Source organism: Dermacentor variabilis, chromosome 2 (genome assembly GCF_050947875.1).
Source record: "Dermacentor variabilis isolate Ectoservices chromosome 2, ASM5094787v1, whole genome shotgun sequence".
NCBI lineage: Eukaryota > Metazoa > Arthropoda > Arachnida > Ixodida > Ixodidae > Dermacentor > Dermacentor variabilis.
In genome coordinates, this window is record NC_134569.1 from 109,349,435 (window position 1) to 109,376,293 (window position 26,859).

The following is a 26,859-nucleotide window of genomic DNA, read 5'->3' on the forward strand; positions in this document are numbered from 1 at the left end:
AGCCACAACTGGGATAAGAAAGGTGACACTCCATTGTGTTTCCGCTACGTAAAGCGGAAAAGCCTCGTGGTGTTACCGGTAGGCGTTTCTACTAATACGCACAAAGAAGCTTGCTTGGCCATCACAAACTAGAAAGCTATTTACACTGCCAACACAGGGGAAGACACGTTTCTGTTTGATTTTATTATCAGTCGCTCCACCGGAACAATAAGTTTGCAGATATCCACATAACTGCTGGCATGTTTCGGCTTTGTCCTTAGGTATACGCCTACAAGCCAATAGATAAGCCACATGCGAGCACTACAAGCAGGTATGTGTCGAAAAGTTGAACCTTCGCTATTCCGCTGAGATGCGACATGCATTCCAACAATGATGGCGAATGTTTTCTTGAATCCCTCCTTGGATTATATGCAGCGCCTTGCGAAGGTTTATATTTGATATGTCTCGATCTCCAGACGAACCCGTCAACAATGGACGCACTAAATAGCCAACGAAATCTAGCTCGCTTAGACACTTTACAAAACTTTACAAAATGCTGCGGATAAATCGCGCTTGTGTTCGGTATGTCGCCAAAGTCGCCGAACCCTCCTTTGCTGACACACATCGTTCTGAAGTCATCGAACTATTCCCACCTGACTACAGGAGTTCTCCTGCACCTTATCTGCCTAATTGGAAGTTCTATACCTGGTACGCCGCTATAATCGTGCCAAGCATTACATGCGAACAAAAATGCCCCATGCCAACACTTATGTATTGTACACTGTGGCACACGTAATGCTGCTACGAAAAACATCGTTGCATGTACACTGGCGTCACTGATTCATATGCGATAGCGGTGAAAATCTCACCAACAGGTCTCGCTGTTTCCAGGAAGCTCAGAAACAAGACCTCTTACCCTTCCCGGCGCTAGCTGCACTGAGAGCAGCATTCACTAACATCTTGAAGCAACCAGTGAGCCCCTGGGTCATCTTTACAGACACGCCTGCTGCCCTGTTATCCCTAAACTCGCCAGGCACGGATCACCTGCTTATCTACGACATCAAATGCTTGCCCACTGAAGCTTCTGGTATGCTAAAACGGACGTTTGGGCGAGCTGGTAAGCCATTTTAAACAGAACAGCGCGTATTTTGACAGAGACAAGGAGGGAGACACGCAATAAACTTCAGTTGCAAGTCAGCGCTCGTCCGTGTCGTGTCTCCCTCCTTGTCCCTGTCAACATACGCGCTGTTCTGTTTAAAATTCTGGTATGCAGTACCTTATTCTGCCGTGGCTGCCTTCTCACTGGAGTAGCGGGCAATGTAATGCAGATTGTGCTGCTGGTTCAACACAGAACTCTAATGAGCTACTCCGAATACCTTTCCCTATGACTGATGGATCACATTTACTTTTTTGGGTCATGTGGAACGCACAGCGTGCCATCCGGACTGGCTCGGAACAGCAGTGCGGAACAACTGGCGCTTGCGATGACACTCGCGAGTTTGGCACGTCGCAAACACTGAATACGCTCCGCTTCCAACTAAAATGAACAGGCAGGAACACCAGTGTTGCTCTACGTGCAACGTACAAGAAAACATAGGGCACCTAATCTGCCTTTGCAGGCGATTTACTCGAGAGAGGTCTCAATGTCCGCACTGACCGTATACAGATACAGATTTTTTTTATAAAACCTCTGTAAGCGTAGTGAACCCGGCATTCTTGCAGACAAGTTACTAGGTGCGGTGGACTAGCTTTGCCGCTAATAACGCGAGCTTCAGAAGATCAATCAACAAAAATTCATTAATTAAACTTATTTATTTGTGCCTTAGTGACACTTCTACAAATGGCAAAATTGGAAGATAGGCACATTTTGATCCATGCTCGTTCCTTCTTTTTAGGAATCTTTGACATCGCCCCCTATTCGAGATATTTATCAACGAATCTCGACGCCAAAACCGGCAGTATCAAAACCGAGCGCCATGGGAGCGCCGAAAAAGCTACCCCGCCCTCGTGCCGGACCGAATCGCCCCGTGGCGAAAAGTGCGAGGAAGTTTGAAACCGAAAGTCTCGGCTAATCGCGGCAGCTGGTGATGCGGCACCGGATTGCCTGGAAAGCAGGTGCGGCTGCTTGCCAGGTCCGGATCTGACGCAACATGTTGTCGTTCAAATTTTGTCTTACACTTTTTTTACGGGCTGTTGCTGATAGAAGTAAAGGCCGCGGGACGCGCTCGGTCTCGATATTGCCTCGATTGAGCTTTGGAATTCGGTTACGAATACCTGGAATTAGGCACGATTTTATATATTTAAAAAAAGGGCCCCGCGTGCATTAAATTTGACGGCCTCCAAGTTGGGCATATAGCCAACTGCAATTAAGGCGTTAATAATAAAAATAGTAATGAGCGTTTGTTAATTAGTCTTCTGAACTTCACGCTTCTAGTGGCAAAGTGTACGCACCTCGGCTACAAAATGGTGTGCAAAAATGCCACTTCCCTGTGCTGATATCTTCTATAAAAAAATCCGTCTGGTATTTGAAAAAAAAAGACGCACAGTGTAATATCATGTGCTCACATCGCGACGGGAAGCGTGAAGCGTATTTTAAGGACATCACGCATACAGTTTTAAGTTTGCAACATTATTATGCTACCGGCCGCTTTACACCTACATGCCGGGTGATAATTTTTAAGTGTTATGGAATCTTTAACAATAGCCTCTTGCTGATAACGTAATTCTAGCCTTTAAGCTGAATTATTCTGAGAGGCGGGAATTATTTACACGAAAAATGGAAACACATATCCAATTACTTAACAAAAATTCACTAATTATGTATTGAATTATTTACTGTACGCCTCATATTGCAATTTACGAACTGTAGCCAGTGAATTTACGAGTCGTACCCGCCTGTAATGAATGTCCAGAATGACGGCAGTTTGGAGGTATGCGCAATCAAACTTGACCTAGAGATGCGCTGTTGTTCCACTTACTTTATTAACAAAACTTTCTTTTCTGTAATAATAATATTTGGGGTTTTACGTGCCAAAACCACTTTCTGATTATGAGGCACGCCGTAGTGGAGGACTCCGGAAATTTTGACCACCTGGGGTTCTTTAACGTGCACCTAAATCTAAGCACACGGGTGTTTTCGCATTTCGCCCCCATCGATATGCGGCCGCCGTGGCCGGGATTCGATCCCGCGACCTTGTGCTCAGCAGCCCAACATTCTTTTCTGTAATGAACCATAGAAGTAACTGGAACGCCCATATATTTTGTTCCACACTTTAGGAAATAATGTCTCGAAACTGGTGTTATCCGGGAAATGAATTTCAAGTGGATACGTCTTGCAATTCGTTACATTGCAATATGTTCCATAACGTAATTATTTGAGAAGTTAATTATTAAATATTTGTTAATTATTTGAGAATGGGTTTCGATTTCTCGTGCTGGTAATGTCCGCCTCTTCGAATAATCAAGCTAAAGAACAAGAATTATGCTATCTGCCATATATATATATATATAATAACGGAAGTGGAAGGTATGTATGGAAGCTCTGCGGCCGCGTGAATTCTACTTCTGGTACAATCGACCGGGTGCGTCCAGCTATTAGCCCCGAAGAATCACCTGCAGGAGCGCTGCGAGCATCGCTCGCCTTAGGTCGGGGCACGGACTCGCGCCTGTCGTCTCTCTTATGAAAACGAATGCGTCCTTTATGTTTACTGTGTCCTTTACGTTTCTTACATGTTGAAACTTGGCCACCGCTTTGATGTTTCCTGCATGTGCCCGTCCTTTACGTGTCGTTTACGTTGCCTTCCTTTATGTGTCCTAAATGTCGAAATTTGGCCACTGCCTTTATGTTTGCTTCGTGTACCCCACCTTTACGTACGCACCCTATATGTGCATATAGAACACTGTATCTTATGTAGACATGCTTAGATGAAGAGTTGTCTGCGCCCATTTTATATATATATATATATATATATATATATATATATATATGCACATTTTGTGAGTTTTGATGTTTTGCATTGGTTTTTATTATAAGGTTACTGTTCTCTACAATATGCAGAGTACTGATTGAAACTCTGCAAAGGTACAGAAATACACGCAAGATCGTTCTATAATGATAAGCTTGGTATACTATAACACTTGCAGCAGTACCTTCTTCACTGCGGTGTTGCTGTAGTTCTAGACATGTTTTTTTTTGTTTTACAAATGTAAGGTGTTATGCTTGGATGGAAAGTTCAGCTCGCTTGGTGTCCGAATTGAAGTGTTTTCGATTGTGCGCTCTCGTTCCTTATGCTAGTACACTTCTGACAGCACTCTCAACAATATTGTTACGGTATCTATGTTCATCAACATTTATTCGCAGAGCGTGTTTCAGAGACAACAATATATTTCTTAAAGGCAGCTTTACAGTGCCGGCCGACGGAGTTCAGTCCAGACCATAGCGTTTTTTTTTTCATCCCTGGTTCGATACTCTTAAGTGCTAGCTCACGCGTATATACAGCATAAACGGGAAAGCATAGGAAAAAACAATGCAGTTAAGCAACCTTACTTGCGATTGCTGCAGCAAGCATGTAACCAACGATCACTATGCATAACTTTTGCGAGATTTACCCTGATTTTAACCGACTAAAGCTTTTTTGTTCACGATGATTTTTTTCACACAAACGTTAGCTAGTAGCACGTAGATTGAACTAACACTGTAGTGTAACTGCAGTGTTAAGGTTGAACTAGCACTGCAATTGAGATTTGAGCTGTTTGCAGCACACGAAAAGGTGTTTTCCAACATTTAATCACTTTTCAAAGCTATACGATCAACTCAATAGTCCGAAGATTGAACGAACGCTCCAGTTTAGATTCTGCGGGGGCCAATTTCTTTTTGAACTGCGTCTCAAGCTTGGAGCGCTGCTCGCTGGATAATCTTAAGCGGCGGTAATTTGACGTATAGCCAGCTTGAGGCTTTCAGCGGTTTGCGGCACACGAAAAGATGTTAACCAACCTGTATTGTCTTTTTACTGCTATACGATAAATTCAATTCAGCAATTTACAAGTGCTTGTTGTTTGTGTGTTGGCCTTCGCGGATGGCGAATTAGCGCATGCGCAGTGGGTCCGAAGCCCACGCCAGCGTTTTATTTGCATATATGGTATCGGCGGACGTGCTCGCCTCATGCCTTAGTATTGACGTCATCGGCGATCAGGAGACGGCTCACGCTATTATGGCGCCATTTCGTGGTGGGTTACCGCCGTGGAGTGTGTCTCGGGCGGCACTCCACTTTCCTCTTCGCGCTCTCTTCACTCTCGCCGTCTTTCATCACTCAGTGCGCTCCGCGTTCGCTCTCTTTTTTTCATCCTTGGGTGGGCTCGTTCGTTCTGCCGTTCACGCCGACGCAGAGGCCGACGCTCAACGTAGAAACGGGCGCCTAAGGGATGTGCTCTAAAATAGCAACTGTCGGTTATAGAGAAATAGTTTAGCGTGAAGGAGGAACTGAAAAATAACGCCAGATGCAAATTTTAAACTTATGAATCAGGGCCCAAATCTACAAATCCTTCTTACGCTAGAATTGTTCGTAAGAGAAAATTTTAGTCAATCCTGAAGCTGGAGATTTTATTAGCGAAGACAGCCGGCCAATGGCAATGGGCACTTACGAAAGAAAAGCTTTTGTGAATTCATGTCCAGTTTAGCAGGGTAATCGATCGGATTCAGTAAGAAAATTTCAAACTGCCAAGCAAGCGCCTCTGTCGCTGAAACAAAGCATGATGCTCCAGAATACAGAATCAGAGACACGAACAAATTTATAGCAAAACTAGGTAGCGGAGTTTGAAATAAGCTTTCTCTTACTATTCCGAAACGTCTGGAGGACAAACAGAAAGGGTCTACTCTCTCTGGCTCGCCACAGAATGAGCACAGTGGTAAAAGAAGTACTCCGTACCTGCGTTTACAGAAATTTAGCGTTGGCATGCGACTGTGTAGTCTCGTGACGGACACTTACACTTTTCGTGTCTCGCCAAATTTTCTGCCCCAGGCATAGAAAATATGTTGGTATTTCCTGGAGTCAGTCAGCGACGCGACAGTGGGAAAATACTGGTATTTCTTCCTCTTCTTTCTTATCCTTATTTTCAACGTGTACAATTGGCTTAAGTTTTTTCGCCTCTATGTTGGCTGATAGGTAAGCTGCAGAGCGTTCCGAGCGTGACGTCAGCCCAGGCGCAGTACGTTTCTCTTCTGTAGAATCGTGGATTCTACAGAAGAGAAAAGAGATTCTACAGAAGTGGATTCCCATTGTGTATATATGCAGCTTAAACATAACATCCGGACTGTAAAATCCCATTGGACGATTGAGTTTGTTTGCTTGACTTTTGAGTGCATGTGTTTAGAGATGCCTTTAAATTTTGTAGCGCATTTGTTTTATATAGCGTTTTCTGGAATGTATCAGTCGGAGATATTTGCTCTCACCCACTTCGTTTTTTATCACATATGAATGTTATAAAGGAAAGGGAAGTGGTGGAGTGGAAGAACATTCCTCCCAACCATTCCTATCTATTCGATGGGGCCGGTATTCGAATCAACTTGTAGCCATTACGTTGTTTTTTTTCTTCATATACATTTATAAACGCACTAACCACATTGAAATTCCTGCGACGGACACTGCCAGACACGAAAAATACACAATAGATTACTCATTCGGATTCCGAGCCTTCTTGCGAAACCGTAAACCACTTGTAATGGAAGCATTAAATCAGTTAACAACAAATAACTTCGTAGAAGAAGGCAAGAAATACTGCAGACTTTGCGATTCTTTTGCGAAGGAAACGTATTGTTCTAAGGAATTTCGGCTTCGAGTGAGGTACATCGCACTGAGTCATACACCCAGTGCTTTTCAGTGCCGGCGAGCGTTTCATACAAGAACACGCACAAATAAGGTGTTTCGTTGTGTTGCTTCATATAACCCACGGCCGTCCAGACGTGGTATCCTGAAAATAAAATAAACAAAAAAGAAGTTTTACAGCTATTTGATTTGTAAACCAAAGGGGTGTACCGCAGACGCGACGACCGCTGCGACTGAGTGCCATAGAAACAGTGAAAGCACTCACAGACAGTATTGAAATTACGTGGCATTAAAACGTGTATTGCCCGTGGAAGAAGCGCATACATTTCGGCGCATATCGACAGCACACGTGCAGCGGATTTCGGCGACAAACACGGCCTGGTACTGCGTAGGCTCAGTCGGCTGAGAAGCGAGTCACAACACTGCTACCGACCGACCATGGCATCTAAACCCTCTGACGTCATAAAGTTTTGGTGCCCCAACACGTGCGTCTCGAACAGCCATAGTTGGCGCTCGCCGAAAACGGCCAAAGTCAGAACACGAAAACAGGAGAAAGAGCGCCAACGAAAGCTAGTCGCATTTAATGTGGGAGAAAGAGTAAAAAGAAACCAGTTCGGTTTAATAAAGGAATCATGCGCTTGACGGCGTATGCTTCTTGCGGTGAGGACATTCAGGTAGCGCTTGTGTTGTTTCGTTGCGTGAATCTGCAGAGAACACAGCCGGTGACCAGCAGATCTGTAGCGGTAGTAAGGATTGCTATACGTGTACGTGGACTCGATGTATGTGGGCTATATATCCTGCGTTGAGCAATGTCGGGCGAGGATAGTGGCGTAGCAACGGGGGGGGGGGGGGGGGGGGGTGGAGGTGTGATATACGTCGGAAGACACCAGGAAACTGTCGATGTCCTCGCCTTCCTCGACTACACCTGAAGGAGGGGGGGGGGGGGGTGCGGGGGTTGATGGAATACCTATGGGCCCCGGGTGCCAGACGACCTAGCTACGCTACTGATGGCAAGTGCATGTCTTCTGCAGCGCGCGGCTAAAAAAATATCGAGTTCTCTGCAACGGAACAGTCGCGCCATCTTCATCTGTCAGCGCGCGGCGTGCTTTGGTGTATTTTAGAGCGCAATTCTTAATGGCCCGTTCCTGCGACAAGCTTCCGCAGCGGCGGCGACGTAATCGAGAGAACGAGCGCAACAGCGAAAAATGGAAGAGCGGACGCAAAGTGGCAGATGAAATGCGCGAGCCGCGAACGGCGGAGACCAATGAGAGCGGCCCCTTCTGTGACCTGCGCGCGGGAAACTGGTTTCATGCTGACCCACGGCCCCAACCGCTCGATGCGTATACTCGTACCCGGTCTCAGCCGGGCCGCTCGTTTCGTACCATCGTCTGCTTGCGTCAGCTCTCGCTCGCGCTTGTTCGGTTTGCTTGGTTCTCATTCGCGCTTGTTTCGATTGTCACGATTTGCGATTCTTTCGTAATCTGATTGTAGGCGCGACGCGAATTGTGTAGCACTTTCTGGAAGTTACGCGGTACCAGTGATTACACTGGAACCTTCGATGAGTCATGTATAAAAGCCGACGCGCTTGACCCGCAGATCACATTTTGACAGTCAAAAAGGCGGTTGTCAGCAATAATTCTAGCTGCGGCTCGGTTTTCGGCCTTTTCCCCACAGAAATTCTTTATGGCAAGGTCTCCCGCAGACTACCGCAGTAAGGTTTAAACAGAATATATCGCATTATATTCACCACAAACCGCCATGGTGGCACCCGGCCTGCCCTTTTCGGGCCAAACAGATAGCCGCTTCTGACACGTTTGACCCTTTTATGGGAAGTGTTGTAAGATTCGCTAGCCAGAGTCTCACTTCCTTAGCAAAGACCTGGCGTTACCTCCGCGGTCTCTTTAAGATATGTTCTTGATATCGAAGGATGAAGGCCTACCGTATCTATAGTACACAGGCTGCTCGCCATTGTCGCTGTCTTGAGTTGGTGTGGATTCAGGCAGCATACGCCAGTGTGTACGCTCTCTTGCGTTTGTTAGCAGCTTGAAGCGATCGAAACGCTCATTGTAATATCCAAGCACACGAACCCGCCAATACGCTCATTATTAATTGATTTAACCTCGTCAAATAAGCGCGCACACAAAGATGCATCTCCCTCGTTTGACACTCTTCCTTCAATATACATTTAATGTACACTCCAAGCATTACAGCATCTCGTGGCGTACCTGTTACGAGACATTATATCCTCGTTTGTTTCGCACCATCGCATATGTTATGTTCATGAGCCACTAGCTAAAGCAATTGCAAAACGCTCAAACACGCAGAAACTAAATGTATCAAAACTTTTGACCGTTTTTATTTATTTTATTATATCTTCAGATTTTCAGATCGCAGGAGTGACACAGCAACGAAACATACATATACAATGATACAAGTAATAAAAACAGCACTAACCAATAAAATGCAACGCATATATATGAAAAGCCGGTCAGGTGGAGTGCCAAATCGAATTCATGAATTCCTTTAAGGACAATTATTTCGGTTCTGCTTCGCCCGCGGAAGCTCGCGTCTTAAGACAATTGCAATGCTCACTGGCGTCCACAAAAGCTCGGACACTTCATAACGTTTTCATGCGTATTTCCCCTCCTAAATTCAATCTTGGCGATTGGTCCTGATTAAATAGTTTCTAGCGAAACCACAGATATTTCTAAGCCCATCGGCGGCGCATGGTTTAGCGATGTTTGCCTGCAATATCTGAATATAAATTCAATATCAATATAGTAATGGACCCATTGGCTATGGGTCCAGTAATGCTTTTGTATTTTGTAAACTAGGTTGTAAACGAACGAACGAACGAACGAACGAACGAACGAACGAACGAACGAACGAACGAACGAACGAACGAACGAACGAACGAACGAACGAACGAACGAACGAACGAACGAACGAACGAACGAACGAACGAACGAACGAACGAACGAACGAACGAACGAACGAACGAACGAACGAACGAACGAACGAACGAACGAACGAACGAACGAACGAACGAACGAACGAACGAACGAACGAACGAACGAACGAACGAACGAACGAACGAACGAACGAACGAACGAACGAACGAACGAACGAACGAACGAACGAACGAACGAACGAACGAACGAACGAACGAACGAACGAACGAACGAACGAACGAACGAACGAACGAACGAACGAACGAACGAACGAACGAACGAACGAACGAACGAACGAACGAACGAACGAACGAACGAACGAACGAACGAACGAACGAACGAACGAACGAACGAACGAACGAACGAACGAACGAACGAACGAACGAACGAACGAACGAACGAACGAACGAACGAACGAACGAACGAACGAACGAACGAACGAACGAACGAACGAACGAACGAACGAACGAACGAACGAACGAACGAACGAACGAACGAACGAACGAACGAACGAACGAACGAACGAACGAACGAACGAACGAACGAACGAACGAACGAACGAACGAACGAACGAACGAACGAACGAACGAACGAACGAACGAACGAACGAACGAACGAACGAACGAACGAACGAACGAACGAACGAACGAACGAACGAACGAACGAACGAACGAACGAACGAACGAACGAACGAACGAACGAACGAACGAACGAACGAACGAACGAACGAACGAACGAACGAACGAACGAACGAACGAACGAACGAACGAACGAACGAACGAACGAACGAACGAACGAACGAACGAACGAACGAACGAACGAACGAACGAACGAACGAACGAACGAACGAACGAACGAACGAACGAACGAACGAACGAACGAACGAACGAACGAACGAACGAACGAACGAACGAACGAACGAACGAACGAACGAACGAACGAACGAACGAACGAACGAACGAACGAACGAACGAACGAACGAACGAACGAACGAACGAACGAACGAACGAACGAACGAACGAACGAACGAACGAACGAACGAACGAACGAACGAACGAACGAACGAACGAACGAACGAACGAACGAACGAACGAACGAACGAACGAACGAACGAACGAACGAACGAACGAACGAACGAACGAACGAACGAACGAACGAACGAACGAACGAACGAACGAACGAACGAACGAACGAACGAACGAACGAACGAACGAACGAACGAACGAACGAACGAACGAACGAACGAACGAACGAACGAACGAACGAACGAACGAACGAACGAACGAACGAACGAACGAACGAACGAACGAACGAACGAACGAACGAACGAACGAACGAACGAACGAACGAACGAACGAACGAACGAACGAACGAACGAACGAACGAACGAACGAACGAACGAACGAACGAACGAACGAACGAACGAACGAACGAACGAACGAACGAACGAACGAACGAACGAACGAACGAACGAACGAACGAACGAACGAACGAACGAACGAACGAACGAACGAACGAACGAACGAACGAACGAACGAACGAACGAACGAACGAACGAACGAACGAACGAACGAACGAACGAACGAACGAACGAACGAACGAACGAACGAACGAACGAACGAACGAACGAACGAACGAACGAACGAACGAACGAACGAACGAACGAACGAACGAACGAACGAACGAACGAACGAACGAACGAACGAACGAACGAACGAACGAACGAACGAAGAACGAAGAACGAACGAACGAACGAACGAACGAACGAACGAACGAACGAACGAAAGAAAGAAAGAAAGAAAGAAAGAAAGAAAGAAAGAAAGAAAGAAAGAAAGAACGAACGAACGAACGAACGAACGAACGAACGAACGAACGAACGAACGAAAGAAAGAAAGAAAGAAAGAAAGAAAGAAAGAAAGAAAGAAAGAAAGAAAGAAAGAAAGAAAGAAAGAAACGAACGAACGAACGAACGAACGAACGAACGAACGAACGAACGAACGAACGAGCGAGCGAGCGAGCGAGCGAACGAACGAACGAACGAACGAACGAACGAACGAACGAACGAACGAAAGTGTTCAACGAGCCAATTTAAGTAGCACGCGACTGTGTAACCTGCTGTCACAGGGCAAACGGTCACATGAATGCATCATGAAAATTCCGCGAGTGCCTTTTCGTTTAGTATTCACGTGGCCGCCTCACGTTGGTGGTCTTGTTTTTTTTTCTCTGCGTGCAAAAAGCGAGGCGTCTCATAAAATGCATGGAGTTGCTGGCCAACGCCATGTCTGTGTGCACTTGCTTCGTCCAAGCTGGTAAAATGATGTTTTCATCTAGTCGTAAAGCATTGCCACATGAAGCGCCTTTAAATCTAGCAAAACACGGTGCGACTACGCTGGTTCTTGGACCGCTATCAAGCCTCAGCGTCGGCGGTCACCTACTTTGATCCAGCTATCAAATAATCTTAAATTTCAGTTTCTTGCGTAGTCCCTGCTACAATGTGTTAATTGTAATAGTAGAAACAACTCGCGAAAGTACCAGTCGTAAGTCGTACTTCAAGGTCATAGTTCTGCCAAGGTTTTTTTTCTTGTTTTTTTTTTTTGGAAACGAACAAAGGGGAATAGAAGGCCTGCCATTGTCGTGAAAACTGTTGAAAAACCGGAGAACTGAAATATAGACATACCCAAGGCTGTTGATTTCATTAGTATGCATGTGCTGTAATCACTGTATATAACTTCGCTGTTCCAATCTTCCAGTTTTGCACCTGTAATTTGGGAACGGAGATATTGTCACATAACTAAACATTTTCTTACTTTTTCTGAACTATAACTGTAAAATTTGTGAACCAAGAACCTAAGTCGTGAAATGATCATTTTGGATATTTCAATGCAGCAGTCAACTTGCGAGTACCGACTCGATCGATAAGAAACTGCGCCCTTTGACTACAATGGCCCTCTCGCTAAATATACACGCATTTTCTTCAAAGCCCACTTAATGACACAATAAACAGACCAAGAACATTTCAGACTCCGTCACGAAGCTTATGAAACTATATAGACACTAGGTCGTGAGTGGAAGTTGACCACGCTATTTTGTAGCGTAAATTAGTGGTATTTTCTCAAACATGACACTTTCTCATTGTTTCATAAATAACGCTGGCCTTTATGCTCAACTGATATTCTGTTTCAGAGAAAGACGTCGATGCAAGGTTGTAAATGACGACCGCACAGTATGAGCAAGTTATGCAGGACCATTGTTCTTTCATTAAATATTTTAATGCGATTAGAGTTATTAATTGGCATTCAGCAACGTTCTATCTATCTATCTATCTATCTATCTATCTATCTATCTGTCTATCTGTCTGTCTGTCTGTCTGTCTGTCTGTCTGTCTGTCTGTCTGTCTGTCTGTCTGTCTGTCTGTCTGTCTGTCTGTCTGTCTGTCTGTCTGTCTGTCTGTCTGTCTGTCTGTCTGTCTGTCTGTCTGTCTGTCTGTCTGTCTGTCTGTCTGTCTGTCTGTCTGTCTGTCTGTCTGTCTGTCTGTCTGTCTGTCTGTCTGTCTGTCTGTCTGTCTGTCTGTCTGTCTGTCTGTCTGTCTGTCTGTCTGTCTGTCTGTCTGTCTGTCTGTCTGTCTGTCTGTCTGTCTGTCTGTCTGTCTGTCTGTCTGTCTGTCTGTCTGTCTGTCTGTCTGTCTGTCTGTCTGTCTGTCTGTCTGTCTGTCTGTCTGTCTGTCTGTCTGTCTGTCTGTCTGTCTGTCTGTCTGTCTGTCTGTCTGTCTGTCTGTCTGTCTGTCTGTCTGTCTGTCTGTCTGTCTGTCTGTCTGTCTGTCTGTCTGTCTGTCTGTCTGTCTGTCTGTCTGTCTGTCTGTCTGTCTGTCTGTCTGTCTGTCTGTCTGTCTGTCTGTCTGTCTGTCTGTCTGTCTGTCTGTCTGTCTGTCTGTCTGTCTGTCTGTCTGTCCGTCTGTCCGTCTGTCTGTCCGTCTGTCCGTCTGTCTGTCTGTCTGTCTGTCTGTCTGTCCGTCTGTCTGTCCGTCTGTCTGTCCGTCTGTCCGTCTGTCCGTCTGTCCGTCTGTCCGTCTGTCCGTCTGTCCGTCTGTCCGTCTGTCCGTCTGTCCGTCTGTCTGTCTGTCTGTCTGTCTGTCTGTCTGTCTGTCTGTCCGTCCGTCCGTCCGTCCGTCCGTCCGTCCGTCCGTCCGTCCGTCCGTCCGTCCGTCCGTCCGTCCGTCTGTCTGTCTGTCTGTCTGTCTGTCTGTCTGTCTGTCTGTCTGTCTGTCTGTCCCCTTCACTACACCTCTAGAATTAAAAAAAAATATTTGAAAACTTCTCGTTATCATGCCCCGCCGTAATCATTCTGCCGCCATTCAGTCGTGATCACGAAACCGTTGTCATACCGTCGTCGTGAGGCCGTCGTCGTGATGCCGTCACGGTAATTTCATCGTCGTCATTGAAGTTTCGTCATCCTAGTTACATCATACCGTCGTCCTAAAGCCATCGTCGTCAATTAGCCGTCGTCACACCGTTGTTGCCTACGCTCGTCGTCATTCTATTGTCATATTATCGTCGCCCTCCTACTGCCGTCGTTACACCATCTTCGTAACTTTCGAATAATCATCCCATTGTCCTAATATCTTCGCCGTTCCATCGACATCATTCCTTCTTCGTCAGTACATTGTCGTCAGTCATCGCCTACCCCGACGAGCGAATGTCATAGCAAAGTGGGCTGCTCCCGGAGACAGTGTATATCGCATTAGCCCAATGACAGCTACACATTCGGAATAAAGTTGTCTTCATCAATACACTGTGTCGCTACAACGTCGCCACATTGCTTCAATGCTAATCGAATTAACGTTGACAGTCTTAGAATGACAGAAAGCTGACCTAGTTGGTAAGGATTCATTATGCAGTCGTCGTCAGATGGGTTCTACTGGAATTATTTAACGCTGGGATATTATTGGAATGCAGGAGCACTGCTTTAGTTTTCTACCAATTAGAAATGCGGCATATATTGTTTTCTTACGGTTGATTTGGTCCTCGGTGCACCTACCTTTTTCTGCACTTGCGTTTCTTAGTGGCTATTAATTTCTTGTTCTTGTTCTTGAACGTACTCGCCTATTTTGTTGAAGGATAGCTGTTGTTATTGTTTCAAGCCATGGTTTCAAACATGCAAGAATAATTGCTCAGTATTATGTTCCCATGGGCTAAGAAGAGTTTACAGATAAAGCTTCGTACATTACCTTTGTTATCAGTTACCGTCACCTCGTTTTCATATACGTAACATTTGCTTGTCTTTTTAATTCCAAGAGTTATATTTCCAGTGTGTCTGAAAAAGTTGCAAATTAAAAGCACTCAAGAAACTCAGATCACTTTGTCGACACTGATGTGATTGAAAACGATCTCATGTGGCTCACGCAGCTCGAACAAAACACTATTTCTTATCATTGGCCACCTATTTCGGTAGTGACCTTTAAATAGACTGCTTTAACAAGATTGAGTAAATCAACCTGAGAAAACCTCGTTGAGGCGGCGTGTTATTAAGAAATATTTCATATTAAGAAAGAAAAAAAAACGGCACGTGCAACAACCACATCAATATCCATCTAAAGTCGACGTCCCAGATTCCATCACATCCGCACTGTGGGCGGCTGAGCCCTGATTTGTGTGTGTCTGTGCGTGCGTGCGTGCGTCTGCGTGTGCGCGCGTGTGTGTGTGTTTACCAATGTACCAAATACAATGTTTACCAGAATGTATTAACACCTTTGGGGTGTATAATTGGAGTGTATAAGTACCGGGCTCGCCGTCTTCAAGAAAGGAAATACGGACAGGACAGATGACGATTATTGTTCTGTGGCAAAAGGGTGTAATTTTGCTTAAGAGTGTGCTATACATTTCCTCAGGAGGAATTGGCGGGCTACTTGGCTGTTCAGCGCTCTCGTGTGTGTATGTGTATTACTGTTCGCCTAGGAGAGCGTGTCCTGTACACTAGTTAAAAAGTATTTAAAATGTAAATGGGGTTGCATCCAGATAGGTTGATTGCTAACGCTAAAATTTTGCACTCGGGAGCCGCAATGTGCACTGAAATTTTAACCCTATGAGAAATTTTAGCTGAAACAAATATTGCTCAGTTAAGTTCTTCTTCCTTGCTTGTAGATGCACACAAATGAGCTGCAGACATGATAGTGTGGAATTAGAAACTTGGAGGACGCTTGCTCCTCACGCTTCCCGGCAACTGCAGCTTATGTTACCCTAATGTTTTCCTGGAAACGATGATGGGAAACGCTATGCAAGAAGGCGAGTTTTTTTGTTCTTTTTGTCTACCCCTCTCCCCCACCCACACGCACACGGCGGGCGCCTCCGCTGATCTGCGGAGACAAGTGGCATCTGAGTGGTGTTGCAAAAAATCGAGTGGGGTGCACAGCTCGTACTAAGACAGACCTAAAACGGCAGCTGGAAAAGGGATTTGTGTTTGTGTTTCTGGGTAACAGAATTATGTTTTCCCGTACATTCAAATTACAATGCGTCGCTATCTTGTCTGTGGTTGTGTGTAAGTCGTACTTAACGAATTTTCTGATGCATTTTACTTTGATAAATTCAATTATTTAAGTAACGCCTCTGCGCCACGTGGAGGGCCTGCGTAGTTCGGGATGCGGGGTTCAAGGTTATCTTTCTCTAACGGTCAACGCCACCGACGCCGACACCGGATTTTCTGCGACACGGAGCTCTTAATGCTGTCGCGTTAACACTTGAACACATAAGAAAACGTGACTCTGTCACAGGTGACCTGGATGATAAATAATAATAATAATAATAATAATAATAATGTTTATTTCCCATCAAGCAAGATGGAGGAGGCTGCAGGTAAAAGCTGCACGAACGAACGGCAGCTTGACAGGAGCCCGCAGCCCCCTCTACAAGGCGGCAGTAAAAGGGTTACAGAAAAGAACATCGAAAAACATACATAGGCACCGAAATGGACACCGGGAATGAACACAAAAATTATTCAATGAGAAAGATTAGCTACCTTATACATAGTGTTGTCGTATTGCAGAATTAGTTACTTTTAAAATATCAGTGGTAGTTTTGTTGTAATTATTCAGGAGAGTGGGCAGGGTGAAGGACAGTTTTTCTGTAGAGTAGTTAGCGCGAGGGGTTATAACATTCCATTTTTCTTTGTGCCGGGTAATGTGTATGGAAATGTTCTCTTTTAGTGATGATCTGTCCTCTTTCATGTTAGAACAACCCAAAAAATTTTGGCGTTATTTGTCCAAAGATAAAAGCGGTATCACAGAAATAAAAGAATCGGGCGTAATCATCGATGACCCCTCCATAATTTCTTTAAAATTCAACGCATTCTTCCAGTCCGTTTTCACGCTGACGGCGTCACACGCACATTTGCCATCTTATGCACTTCTTGAACCAATGCCTGAAGTAAACTTAAGCAAAGAGGGCATTCTTCACCTTTTGCGTACACTTGATATAAAAAAATCCCCCGGTCCTGACGAAATATCAAACGTTTTTCTTAACAGATATGCGACCTGGGTAGCAGAATATTTGTATAAAATATATACAGTCTCGTTAGAATCTTGTGTGATACCCGATGACTGGCGCTCCGCAAGGATAGTCCCAATTTACAAGACTGGATCACCATTAGAATTAAACAACTACAGACCAGTTTCCCTAACATCCACAATTTGTAAGATATTAGAACATATTATATTTAAGGCGATTATGATACATCTAGAAAATAACCAACTGCTTCATGACAATCAACATGGCTTTAGGTCCGGTCTGTCCACTGCAACTCAGCTGGCCGAGATAACCGATGATTTCGCAAATTCCCTAAATTTGAAGGGTCAGATTGACGCCGTGTTTTTAGATTTTTCAAAAGCGTTCGACGTTGTTCCACATGATGATTTAGTAACTAAACTGCATGCTATTGGTATTGAAGACAACATTGTTCGCTGGATAGCATGTTACTTAGCTTCAAGGAAACAATACGTGACCGTTAACGACTGCATCTCTGATACACTAGATGTACACTCAGGGGTACCACAAGGGTCGGTGCTCGGTCCATTGTTGTTTCTGATCTATATCAACAATATCTATTTTTCAGTGCAACCTCCTGTAAAGATCCGACTGCTTGCGGACGATTGTGTCGTTTATTCCAGCATAAATCAACACGCTGATCAAGTCAGACTAAATGATGCATTGCATTCAATCAGTGCATGGTGTGATAAATGGGGCTTGAAACTCAATACTTCGAAAACGGCAAGCATAACATTTAGTAACAAAAAAGAACCTTTACAATTTGCTTACACCATTAAAAATGCTTATATTAAATAAAGTAACCAGGTGAAGTATTTGGGTGTTACACTCACGAGTAATTTAAGTTGGGAACCCCATATAGATAATATTTGCAGTAACGCACTGAAAAAGCTGGCATTTTTAAAACGAAAACTACGTCATGCGTCACCTGCTGTAAAGTTAACAGCATACAAAGCTCTCATTAGGCCAAAATTAGAATATGCGGACCTAATCTGGAGTCCGTATCAGCAATATTTAATTAAAAAAATAGAAAGGGTGCAGAACATGGCCTTGAGGTTCATCTATTCTACCTATTCGCGCTTTTCGAGCGTATCAGTTCTTCGCGATAAAGCGAAGGTGAAAAAACTCGATCAGCGCAGAATGGTATCCAGATTAAAATTTATCTATCAGCTTTACCATGGTCACTTCAACATACAGCGTGAACGTCACATAACCGAGCCGTCAATACGCTTTGCCCGTACACAACACAACAAAACAGTTAGGCAACCCTTCAGTCACCTTAGCATGCATCAATATTCCCTGTTTCCTCATGCTATTTCATTGTGGAATAAATTGCCACAAGAAATCGTTAGCGCTAATACCACACAATCGTTCGTTCATCTTGTGAATGGTTTTTCTTTTGATTAATAGCATGCACATAGGGAAAGCAATTAATTAATCATTGTCTGTGTTTTGGAATAAAATTTGGTGAAAATGCTGAATTGAGTGACCTGTTGTGTGTACATCGTTTGTCAGTACTTGTTGTTGAGTTGCAAACTACAACTGTTGTTGCTATATCGTATTTATGTTGATAAGTCTAAATTTCAAAGGCTGATGTTCCTGTATATTATATTTTATATATCTTTATTATTGTTCTGTATTCTATTTCTTTTTTTATTATTTCCAGCCTTGTTTTGTTACTATTAATGTAACCACTCCTGCTTGGGCCCGAATAGGGCCTGCAGTATTTGTAAATAAAAAAAAATAAGTCGCGTAGAAACGTTCTATTATCAAATACTTCGCGTTTGAAGGCTAGTGTTAGCTTATAGTCATAAAGATTTTTGACTGGTATAATGTTTGTTTTTTGAAAAAAACTGTGTGTATGGCTGTTATATGGTAAGTCATAAAGCAGTCTGACCATTTTTTTCTGGAGGACAAAAAGTTTCTGTAAGTTAGTTTGAGTAGTTGTGCCCCAAACCAATAAACAGTAATTTAGATTAGAGTAAAAAAGCGAATTATAGAGAAGTAGTTTGACCTTGAATGGCAGGCATGTCCTTAGGCGAGATAAGGCGCCAACTACACGAGTTAACTTGGTCAAAAGAGTGTCAATGTGGTTATCCCAAAGCATATTATCGGAAAATGTTACGCCAAGGATTTTAATCTGATCAGTTATTTGTAGTGGTTCGCCCCCATACGTTAAGTTTGCTGGAGCATTGAATTGTTTCGATTTCGGCCTAAATATAACAGCTTTTGTTTTATTAACATTGATTTTCAGCTGATTTGCTATTGACCATTTTTTCAGGTGTATAAGGAGGGAGTTTGCTGCACTTACCAGTTGATAAAAAATCGGGAGCTGTTATAAAATACTGGCGTCATCCGCATATAAAATATATTTTGATTTTGTACAGATATTTGTAAGGTCGTTGATGTAAATATTAAAGAGCAGTGGACCCAGAATGCTCCCTTGGGGAACACCTCTAATAATAGATTTCAAGTCAGATTGATATGATTCAATTTTTACAAACTGTTGCCGGTGACTAAGGTATGACTGAATTAGTTGCAGGAAATGTCCACGGATTGCATATATTTCAAGTTTTTTAAGTAGTGTACAGTGATGAATACAGTCGAAGGCTTTAGAGAAATCCACATAAATACCCAGTACTAACATTTGTTTTTCAAAATGTAATAAAATAAATTCTTTCTGTTCAAGTAACGCCATTTCCGTAGATTTGTTTTTGCTGAATCCAAATTGTGCAGGTGAGATTAAATTGTGTTTATCAAGGAAGCTGGACATTCGAATATGAATAACCTTCTCCAATCCCTTAGAGAATATGGGTAGTACTGAAATTCGTCGATAATTACCCATGTCATTCGCATCACCCTTTTTGAACAGTACAGTGACTTTTGCAATTTGCATTCTTTTCGGAAATAACGCACTCGATAAGCAGATGTTAAAAATGTAAGTTATATAGGGACACAGAATGTCAAGAACATATTTAATTGGGCGAATTTGCATAAATTCTGCGTCACAGCTTGGACTATTTTTAAGAGAGGAAAAAACTGACATCACCTCGGATCCGGTTACTGGACTGAGAAAAGCGCAACGTTGGTTGTGAGCAGGCATGAAGTCGATGAACTCATTGAGTACTCCACAATCAGAATAATCAAGGAAGTGATCATTAAAAGAATTGGCAAGTGCATTGCCGCTTACTTCTCTGCCATCCAATGACAATTTCCAGATACCTGGTGTCGATTTTCTAGGCCTTATAAAGGTATTAAGTTTTTTCCACAGTTGATCACTTTTGTATAGACAACTCTCGAATTCAGAGTAAAGGTAACGAGATCTGCTCGTTCTAATCTCCTTGTTTAGCTTATTTCGATATGTTTTATATTTCTTGAGAAGATTCGGATCTTTTGTTTTAACGAAGCTATGGTAAAGCGAGTTTTTGTAGTTAATTTTGCTGCGCAGTGCGGGTGTAATCCAGGGCTTACGAATATTTCTACCCAGGGGAAACGTTTTTAGCGGGAAATGTTTCTTATAAATCTCCGTTATTTTATTAATAAACCTGTTGTATGCGTCATCAGCATTTTCTATTTCTAGAAGCCATTCAAAGTCAGACTGCAGTAATTCGTTTCTAAAACTGTCTAGACCAGCCTTCGTAATGGGTTGACAAACAACGCGCTGTCGGATTTTACGGGCTTCCATATTGTGTTTCTGTAGCATGAGAATTATCGGGAGGTGATCACTAAGATCGGATGATACAACTGCCGTCGTGATGTTCGTTTTGTCAATGTTTGTTATGAAAAGGTCAAGTAATGTTTCAGTCTTTTGTTACTCTTGTGGGTAATGTAATTGTATTCTCACACCCATTTGAGATAATGAGCGTTTCCATTGCTTTTTGCAGATTAGTATTTGCCAGCATATCAATATTAAAATCACCGCCAGAAATCACATAGTAACCATTGTTAGAAATGAAATCCAGGAATTGCTCATAAAAGTTAAAGAAATTCGGAGCATTTCCATCAGGAGGCCGATAGCAAACAGAAAATACGTGTTTGTTCACACGTGCCGAGAGTATTTCAAAGTCATTGCAAACAACGCAAAACGAATCAAGCAGTTCACAATTGACACCCGGTTTTATCAGCAACATAACACCACCACCACGGCGCGTGGCTCGATTTAACGAAAATGACTGATAAGAGGAGAATGTGTAGTTATTTTGGCCGTCTTTACACCAAGTTTCCGTCAACATGACGACATCAAACAAAAAAGAAAAGCTAGCAATAAAAGCATCAACTTCGGTTTCCTTGTTACACAGTGAACGGGTGTTTAAGTGAAGACACTTGAGGGAAGTTTTGTTATAACTTGCTACAACTGTGCTTACCTCATCAGGAAGAAAGTAAGTGCGATTAGCCATGGCAAACTTTCATACACATGGCTATAACGTAATAAGAAGAATTATGTAGGAAGATCACGTGCACTGCGCACTACAATCACTGAATCACCATTGGCTTTCCGCACCAAAATTTTACCATTTCTGTGCCAGACGTACTGGTGCGCATTTTGCTTCGCCCAGTGTTTTGCTTGCTGTAGCAATTGACGGTTATGGTTTGTCAAGTTTTCTAGAATGGAAGCGCTACATTTGCTCTCCTTCAGTTTATGCCTTCTTTCAAACCACAGATCCCTCACTGCTTGCCTTGCGTATCTGACGATAATTCCGGGAATTTTATCAAGTTTGGACGGCAATCTGTGAATAGCATCAATGTCTGTATCGTCAAGCCTGGACACACCGATCACGTCGGCCACAGAGTTCACTTTGCTTAACAGATTTTCATCAGTGGATACCTGAATTCCGTGAAATTCAAGGTTTAGCCTTCTGCCTCGCCACTCAAGGTCGTTAATTTCACTTCGTAGTTTTTCATTTTCGGCTTCTGTTTTCTGTGCTTTTAGTTGAAGGGCTTCCAGTCTCTTTCGCATTTCTTTCGCGTCCTTTTCTTGAGTGACGAGTCGCTGTAGAACTTCGTCATATTTTTCTGACATCAGCTGAACTGATCTTTCTATGTTTGGCACAGTCTCTTTTAGTGGCATCAACTCATCAAGTTTTTCGTTTATGCTAACTAGGATTGACCTTATGTCGGCTGCCTCCTCATTAGCCATCTTTTCATGCAGGTTCTCTCCTTTGCGCTTCATAGTTTTGCACGTTGCGCAAACCCATTTCTGTTTCGCTGACTTTTTGTATTCTCTGTGAGCGCAGCACACGTTCCAAAATGGTATGGGTGGTCACAGTCATCACATAATACAAAACTTTCACCCGACGCGAACGTATCCTTACAGGAAAAGCAGACATCTGTGGTCATCGCACACTTTGATTGCTCGAATAAATTACTTAAAAGCACACACACAGCAGGAATATACTATGGCTAAAGGAACAAAGTACTTAAAAAGAGCACACACAGCAGGAATATCAGGGTGGCAGCAGCGGCAGCAAACACATGTTTAAAACCAGCGCGAGAGGAAACACCAACCTGCGGTTACAAGAAAGACGTTTCAAGGCGTGCTCTTCACTGCCCCCGCTGCTGCGAAGTGGTGCGGCGCACGATGATGTCCACTTTATGTAGGTTTCGATGGCCCCTGGTGGCGGTACAGTGATGCAGATTCCAGGAAATACTGTTGCCACACCCCCAACGTAGGCACGTGGATCCGCGGCAAACAGCAGCTGTGACTTGTTTGATGGGCTTATCTGCGGTTACAAGAAAGACGTTTCAAGGCGTGCTCTTCACTGCCCCCGCTGCTTCACAATGCTTATCGCCTCGAGGAAACAAGCAAACTAACGCTAAGTGGTAATTTACAATATATAGAAAACGGGGGGGTCAGCTCACCTGTCGTCACACGCGCTCAGTGAAGAGGCCATGAGGGCCGACATTCCGTTCGAGCGAACCGAGGCCCGTGGGGTAGAGCCCGTACGACTCCGAGAGATCACTTTGGTGCTGTTTGCTATCTCTTCAGCAATATAAATGTGCCTTTCACATTGTGGGAACGAGCCCTGTTCTTTTTCCCGCTTGGTTGCCACGAGGAATCACTGCGGTGCGCCAACGTGACGATCGGTAGCGACGGGAAACGGGGACATCGCGCGTTCTCCACGTTCCGGAAGGGCTCCGCCGAGTGTTACGTACACGAATTCAATAACGCGCTGACGCGTCCTTTCAGAGAAGAAGCGAGCAATGGATGGATACAACTTCCTTGTACGTCCGGCAAGGTTTAACGCGACCCGTTAAACCTTGCCGGACGTACGAGAAAGTTGCATCCATCCGCTGCTCGCTTCTTCTATGAAAGTACGCGCGTGAAAGGAAGCGAGCAACGCGTGTAATCCGCTAATACATACAGTTTTCCAAATTTATACTCACACATCAGCGTCAACCAAATAACTGTACGTCAGCTGGCGCTCAAACGTTCTTGCGGGAACATTTCTTGTTACAATTGTGCGCACGCACTTTTTCGGGTCGACCGTCTTTTGAGACCCAAACATCAGGTAATATTCTTCATTCGAGTTGTCAATAAGCTGGAAATTAAATACGGTCAGCCTGTCAGTTCTTTTTCTTGAATTTTTTTTTCGGGCAATTCATCGCATTGTATACGAGCCAAGGCTAAAGGAGAAGGTAGTCTCCGGACTGGGCCTCGGTCTCGCAGAGCGAAGAAGCAACAGTGACTCTGAGAGGGCGCAGATGTAACCACAATGCCGAATGCACATTACCTATATACATCTCGCTCACGCGGACAATTGGCGGCAACTGCATCGTATACATGGTGTCTTCTGTATTTTTTTAGACAATTCAGATTGTTTATGAAAACTCTTTAAGTGCAGCAAACATGGCATTTTTGCAAACGAGTTCCTAGGCTACATGGGCATACTTTGTCCTAATAACGTGGGCTTTAGAAGGCCGATTAACAATAATTCATTAAGTAACTGTTTTATTAGCGCCTTAGCGCCAGTTGTTTACATGGCGAAATGCAACAATATTTCCTTTTAAACCTTGAAAATTACACCTCATTCAGGAAACTTGTAATCCGATTTCAACCTAAATCCCGACAATAGCTACGCCAAGCGCCGCGGGAGCGCAGAAAATGCGGCCCCGCTATTATGTCAGATCGAATGGCCCCGTGACGACTAGCGGGATGTGATTCGAAACCGAACGCCTCGGCCAGTCGCGGCCGCTAAGCTGATGCGACCCGCTTTTCCAAAATTAATTAAATTAAATTATGGGGTTTTACGTGCCAAAACCACTTTCTGATTATGAGGCACGCCGTAGTGGAGGACTCCGGAAATTTCGACCACCTGGGGTTCTGTAACGTGCACCTAAATCTAAGTACACGGGTGTTTTCGCATTTCGCCCCCATCGAAATGGGGCCGCCGTGGCCGGGATTGAATCCCGCGACCTCGTGCTTAGCAGCCCAACACCATGGCAACTAAGCAACCGCGGCGGGTGAGAGGGCTTCACCGATTTGCACGCATTGGATCGCACCGAGCCTCGATATTTCCGAGATTGAACTTCGAAATTTGATGATAATAATCTTCAATTAGGTGCGACTTTCGAGATTTTTAAAATAAAATGTGGGCATGAAAATGTCACTGCCTCCAAATCAGCCAATTATACAGCTGCCCCCGAAGCACTAATAGAAGAGTTAAATAATTAATTTTTATTATTTAGTATTCTGAAGTTCACGTTATTGGCGGCAAGGTATGCCCGTCTTGAATAGGAACTCGCGTTCAAGAACGCCATGTTGGCTGCGCTCATTAAGTCTTGTAATTAAATATATGTGTTGTCTAAAAAAGAGAACATCCTGTATATAGACTTCAAACGATAACGATGTGAAACGAAATACGTAACATTTTGCATGACATAACCGAATGCAAAAAATTAAGCAAGTAACAAAGAAAAAGCGACACCAGAGTATGCGAAAAAGTTGATTAGCATAAATGTTAAGAGATCTCCTAGTTATGGTATACAAGTGGCATAGAAAGGACACGGCACAGGTTATTTAAATACGATTATATTTAAGTATAAATAAAACACGATTTCCACTCTAAGAAGCCGTATGTTAAAATAAAGAACACAGAGCGCGCTTGAAACTGATGATTGCGTTAAAATGTTTGATGTTTTAAAATGATTGCGTTAAGATGTTAAAAAAAAATCACCCTAAAACTTCTCTGGCACTTGTATATAAATAACAAACACAGAAATCAAGCTTTTTTTAAAATAAGTCTTTTATTTAAAATACTTATTTCAGGCTTTTAAGAATAGGAATAAAGCAAACAACAACAAAAAAGCGTGAAGACGACGCTCTAAATACTTCTATAATAACTTGACAAAAAATATTGGTGTACGCAGTTGCAACGGGATAATTACGTACCTTCCAAGCATCCGGGTTATGATCAAATTCAGCTGATATAAGCTCCACTTCATATTCTCCACGCATGGATGACACTGCAGGAATTACCAAACAAGTAACAAGGTATGCTAGCGATGGCATTGTTCTTATTCCTGAAATCTTCGTAACGCGCAGGTAAGCTCTGCTTTTCTGGGCTGGAGTGGCAGTCTGTTAAGTGAAATCGTCTCGGTTCTCTCTGAGCAGGTGCCAATGGCGTGGATTTTATAAAAGATCGCGGTGTCAAAGACTGCCCTTCTAGCGTGCTATTTTTCTGCAGCATGTGCAGGTAGCTGCGTTGAAATGTCGCGAACTCAAGATAAGTGTGAGCATCGATATTGACGTAATAGTTCTGCGGAATCCCGCAAGGTGGAGAGAAACAATTAACAAAGGAAAAATGAGACATCCACCCAATCGCAGCAATTGGTACAAAGGAAACCCGTACGGATTCCCCAAAAGAAAGGCCTCGTATAGTTGTAATCAGAACGTGTTTTCGACTGCGAGGCTTTCTTTTTTTCGAGGAATCCGCACTGGTTCCCTTTGTAGCAATTGCTAAAATAGGGCGGATGTCTCATTTTTCCATTATTGAGCATCGATATTGCATGCCATCTCACCATTGAATAGTGAGCAGAATTATTGTTTAATAAAGAAAACACGCGAATAAAACTAGTTCGTTTTGATGATTCTCAAAATTGTGAATGTTTACTCGTAAGTCTGTAACGACATTTCTTGCGAAGGTCGGCTCCTCAAACGCGCGCCGATCATTGAAATATGACAATTTCCACACAGCCATATTCCAGTAGGTCAAAGAAGCAAGTTGCCGACATGACGTAGAAGCACGATTGCGTTCGGTTCGATCGGCTTTCGTGCCTACAACGTCGACCAAACAATCTGCTTATCCGATGCAACCTCTCCCGAAGAACATCCGCCTCACTAGCGCAAACAAACGTCACATAAACAACCCTGCGCATATTTTGGTACTCATCTTCTGTACCGACAATATTAGTGCAATTAAGAACTGCAGATAATTTCCCCTATGCAGTCCTTGGTGTTGTTGCTGGCTTCTCATGATAAGACTACATACTACATGTTATGTTTACGTTATGCAGGAACTGGGGGGGGGGGGGGGGGGAGGAGGCGCTATGTCTACTGATTCTGTTCTGAGAACAATA

The 26,859-nt window shown here is 43.8% G+C and overlaps 1 protein-coding gene across 1 annotated transcript; it reads right to left on the reverse strand.

The window, feature by feature from the left end:
• Window positions 1-5,428: 5,428 nt before the first annotated feature.
• Window positions 5,429-25,870, reverse strand: LOC142572505 (uncharacterized). Its single transcript, XM_075681672.1, has 5 exons — window positions 25,673-25,870; window positions 23,668-23,822; window positions 14,976-15,061; window positions 12,429-12,509; window positions 5,429-6,945 (listed from the first exon to the last, which is right to left on the reverse strand). Exons 1-5 carry the CDS (start codon window positions 25,790-25,792, stop codon window positions 6,794-6,796), a joined length of 594 nt encoding a protein of 197 aa, XP_075537787.1. The 5' UTR covers window positions 25,793-25,870; the 3' UTR covers window positions 5,429-6,793.
• Between the last annotated feature and the right edge of the window lie 989 nt (window positions 25,871-26,859).

Excerpts from the sequence above, each read along its gene's own strand:
- LOC142572505 (XM_075681672.1), bottom strand. The coding sequence starts at position 25,792 with ATGCCATCGCTAGCATACCTTGTTACTTGTTTGGTAATTCCTGCAGTG. Across the intron at positions 23,823-25,672 it reads ATAACCCGGATGCTTGGAAG|CTTATTGACAACTCGAATGA; the intron begins GTACGTAATTAT and ends TTTAATTTCCAG. Across the intron at positions 15,062-23,667 it reads TATTTGGTTGACGCTGATGT|ACACACTGGAAATATAACTC; the intron begins GTGAGTATAAAT and ends CAACTTTTTCAG.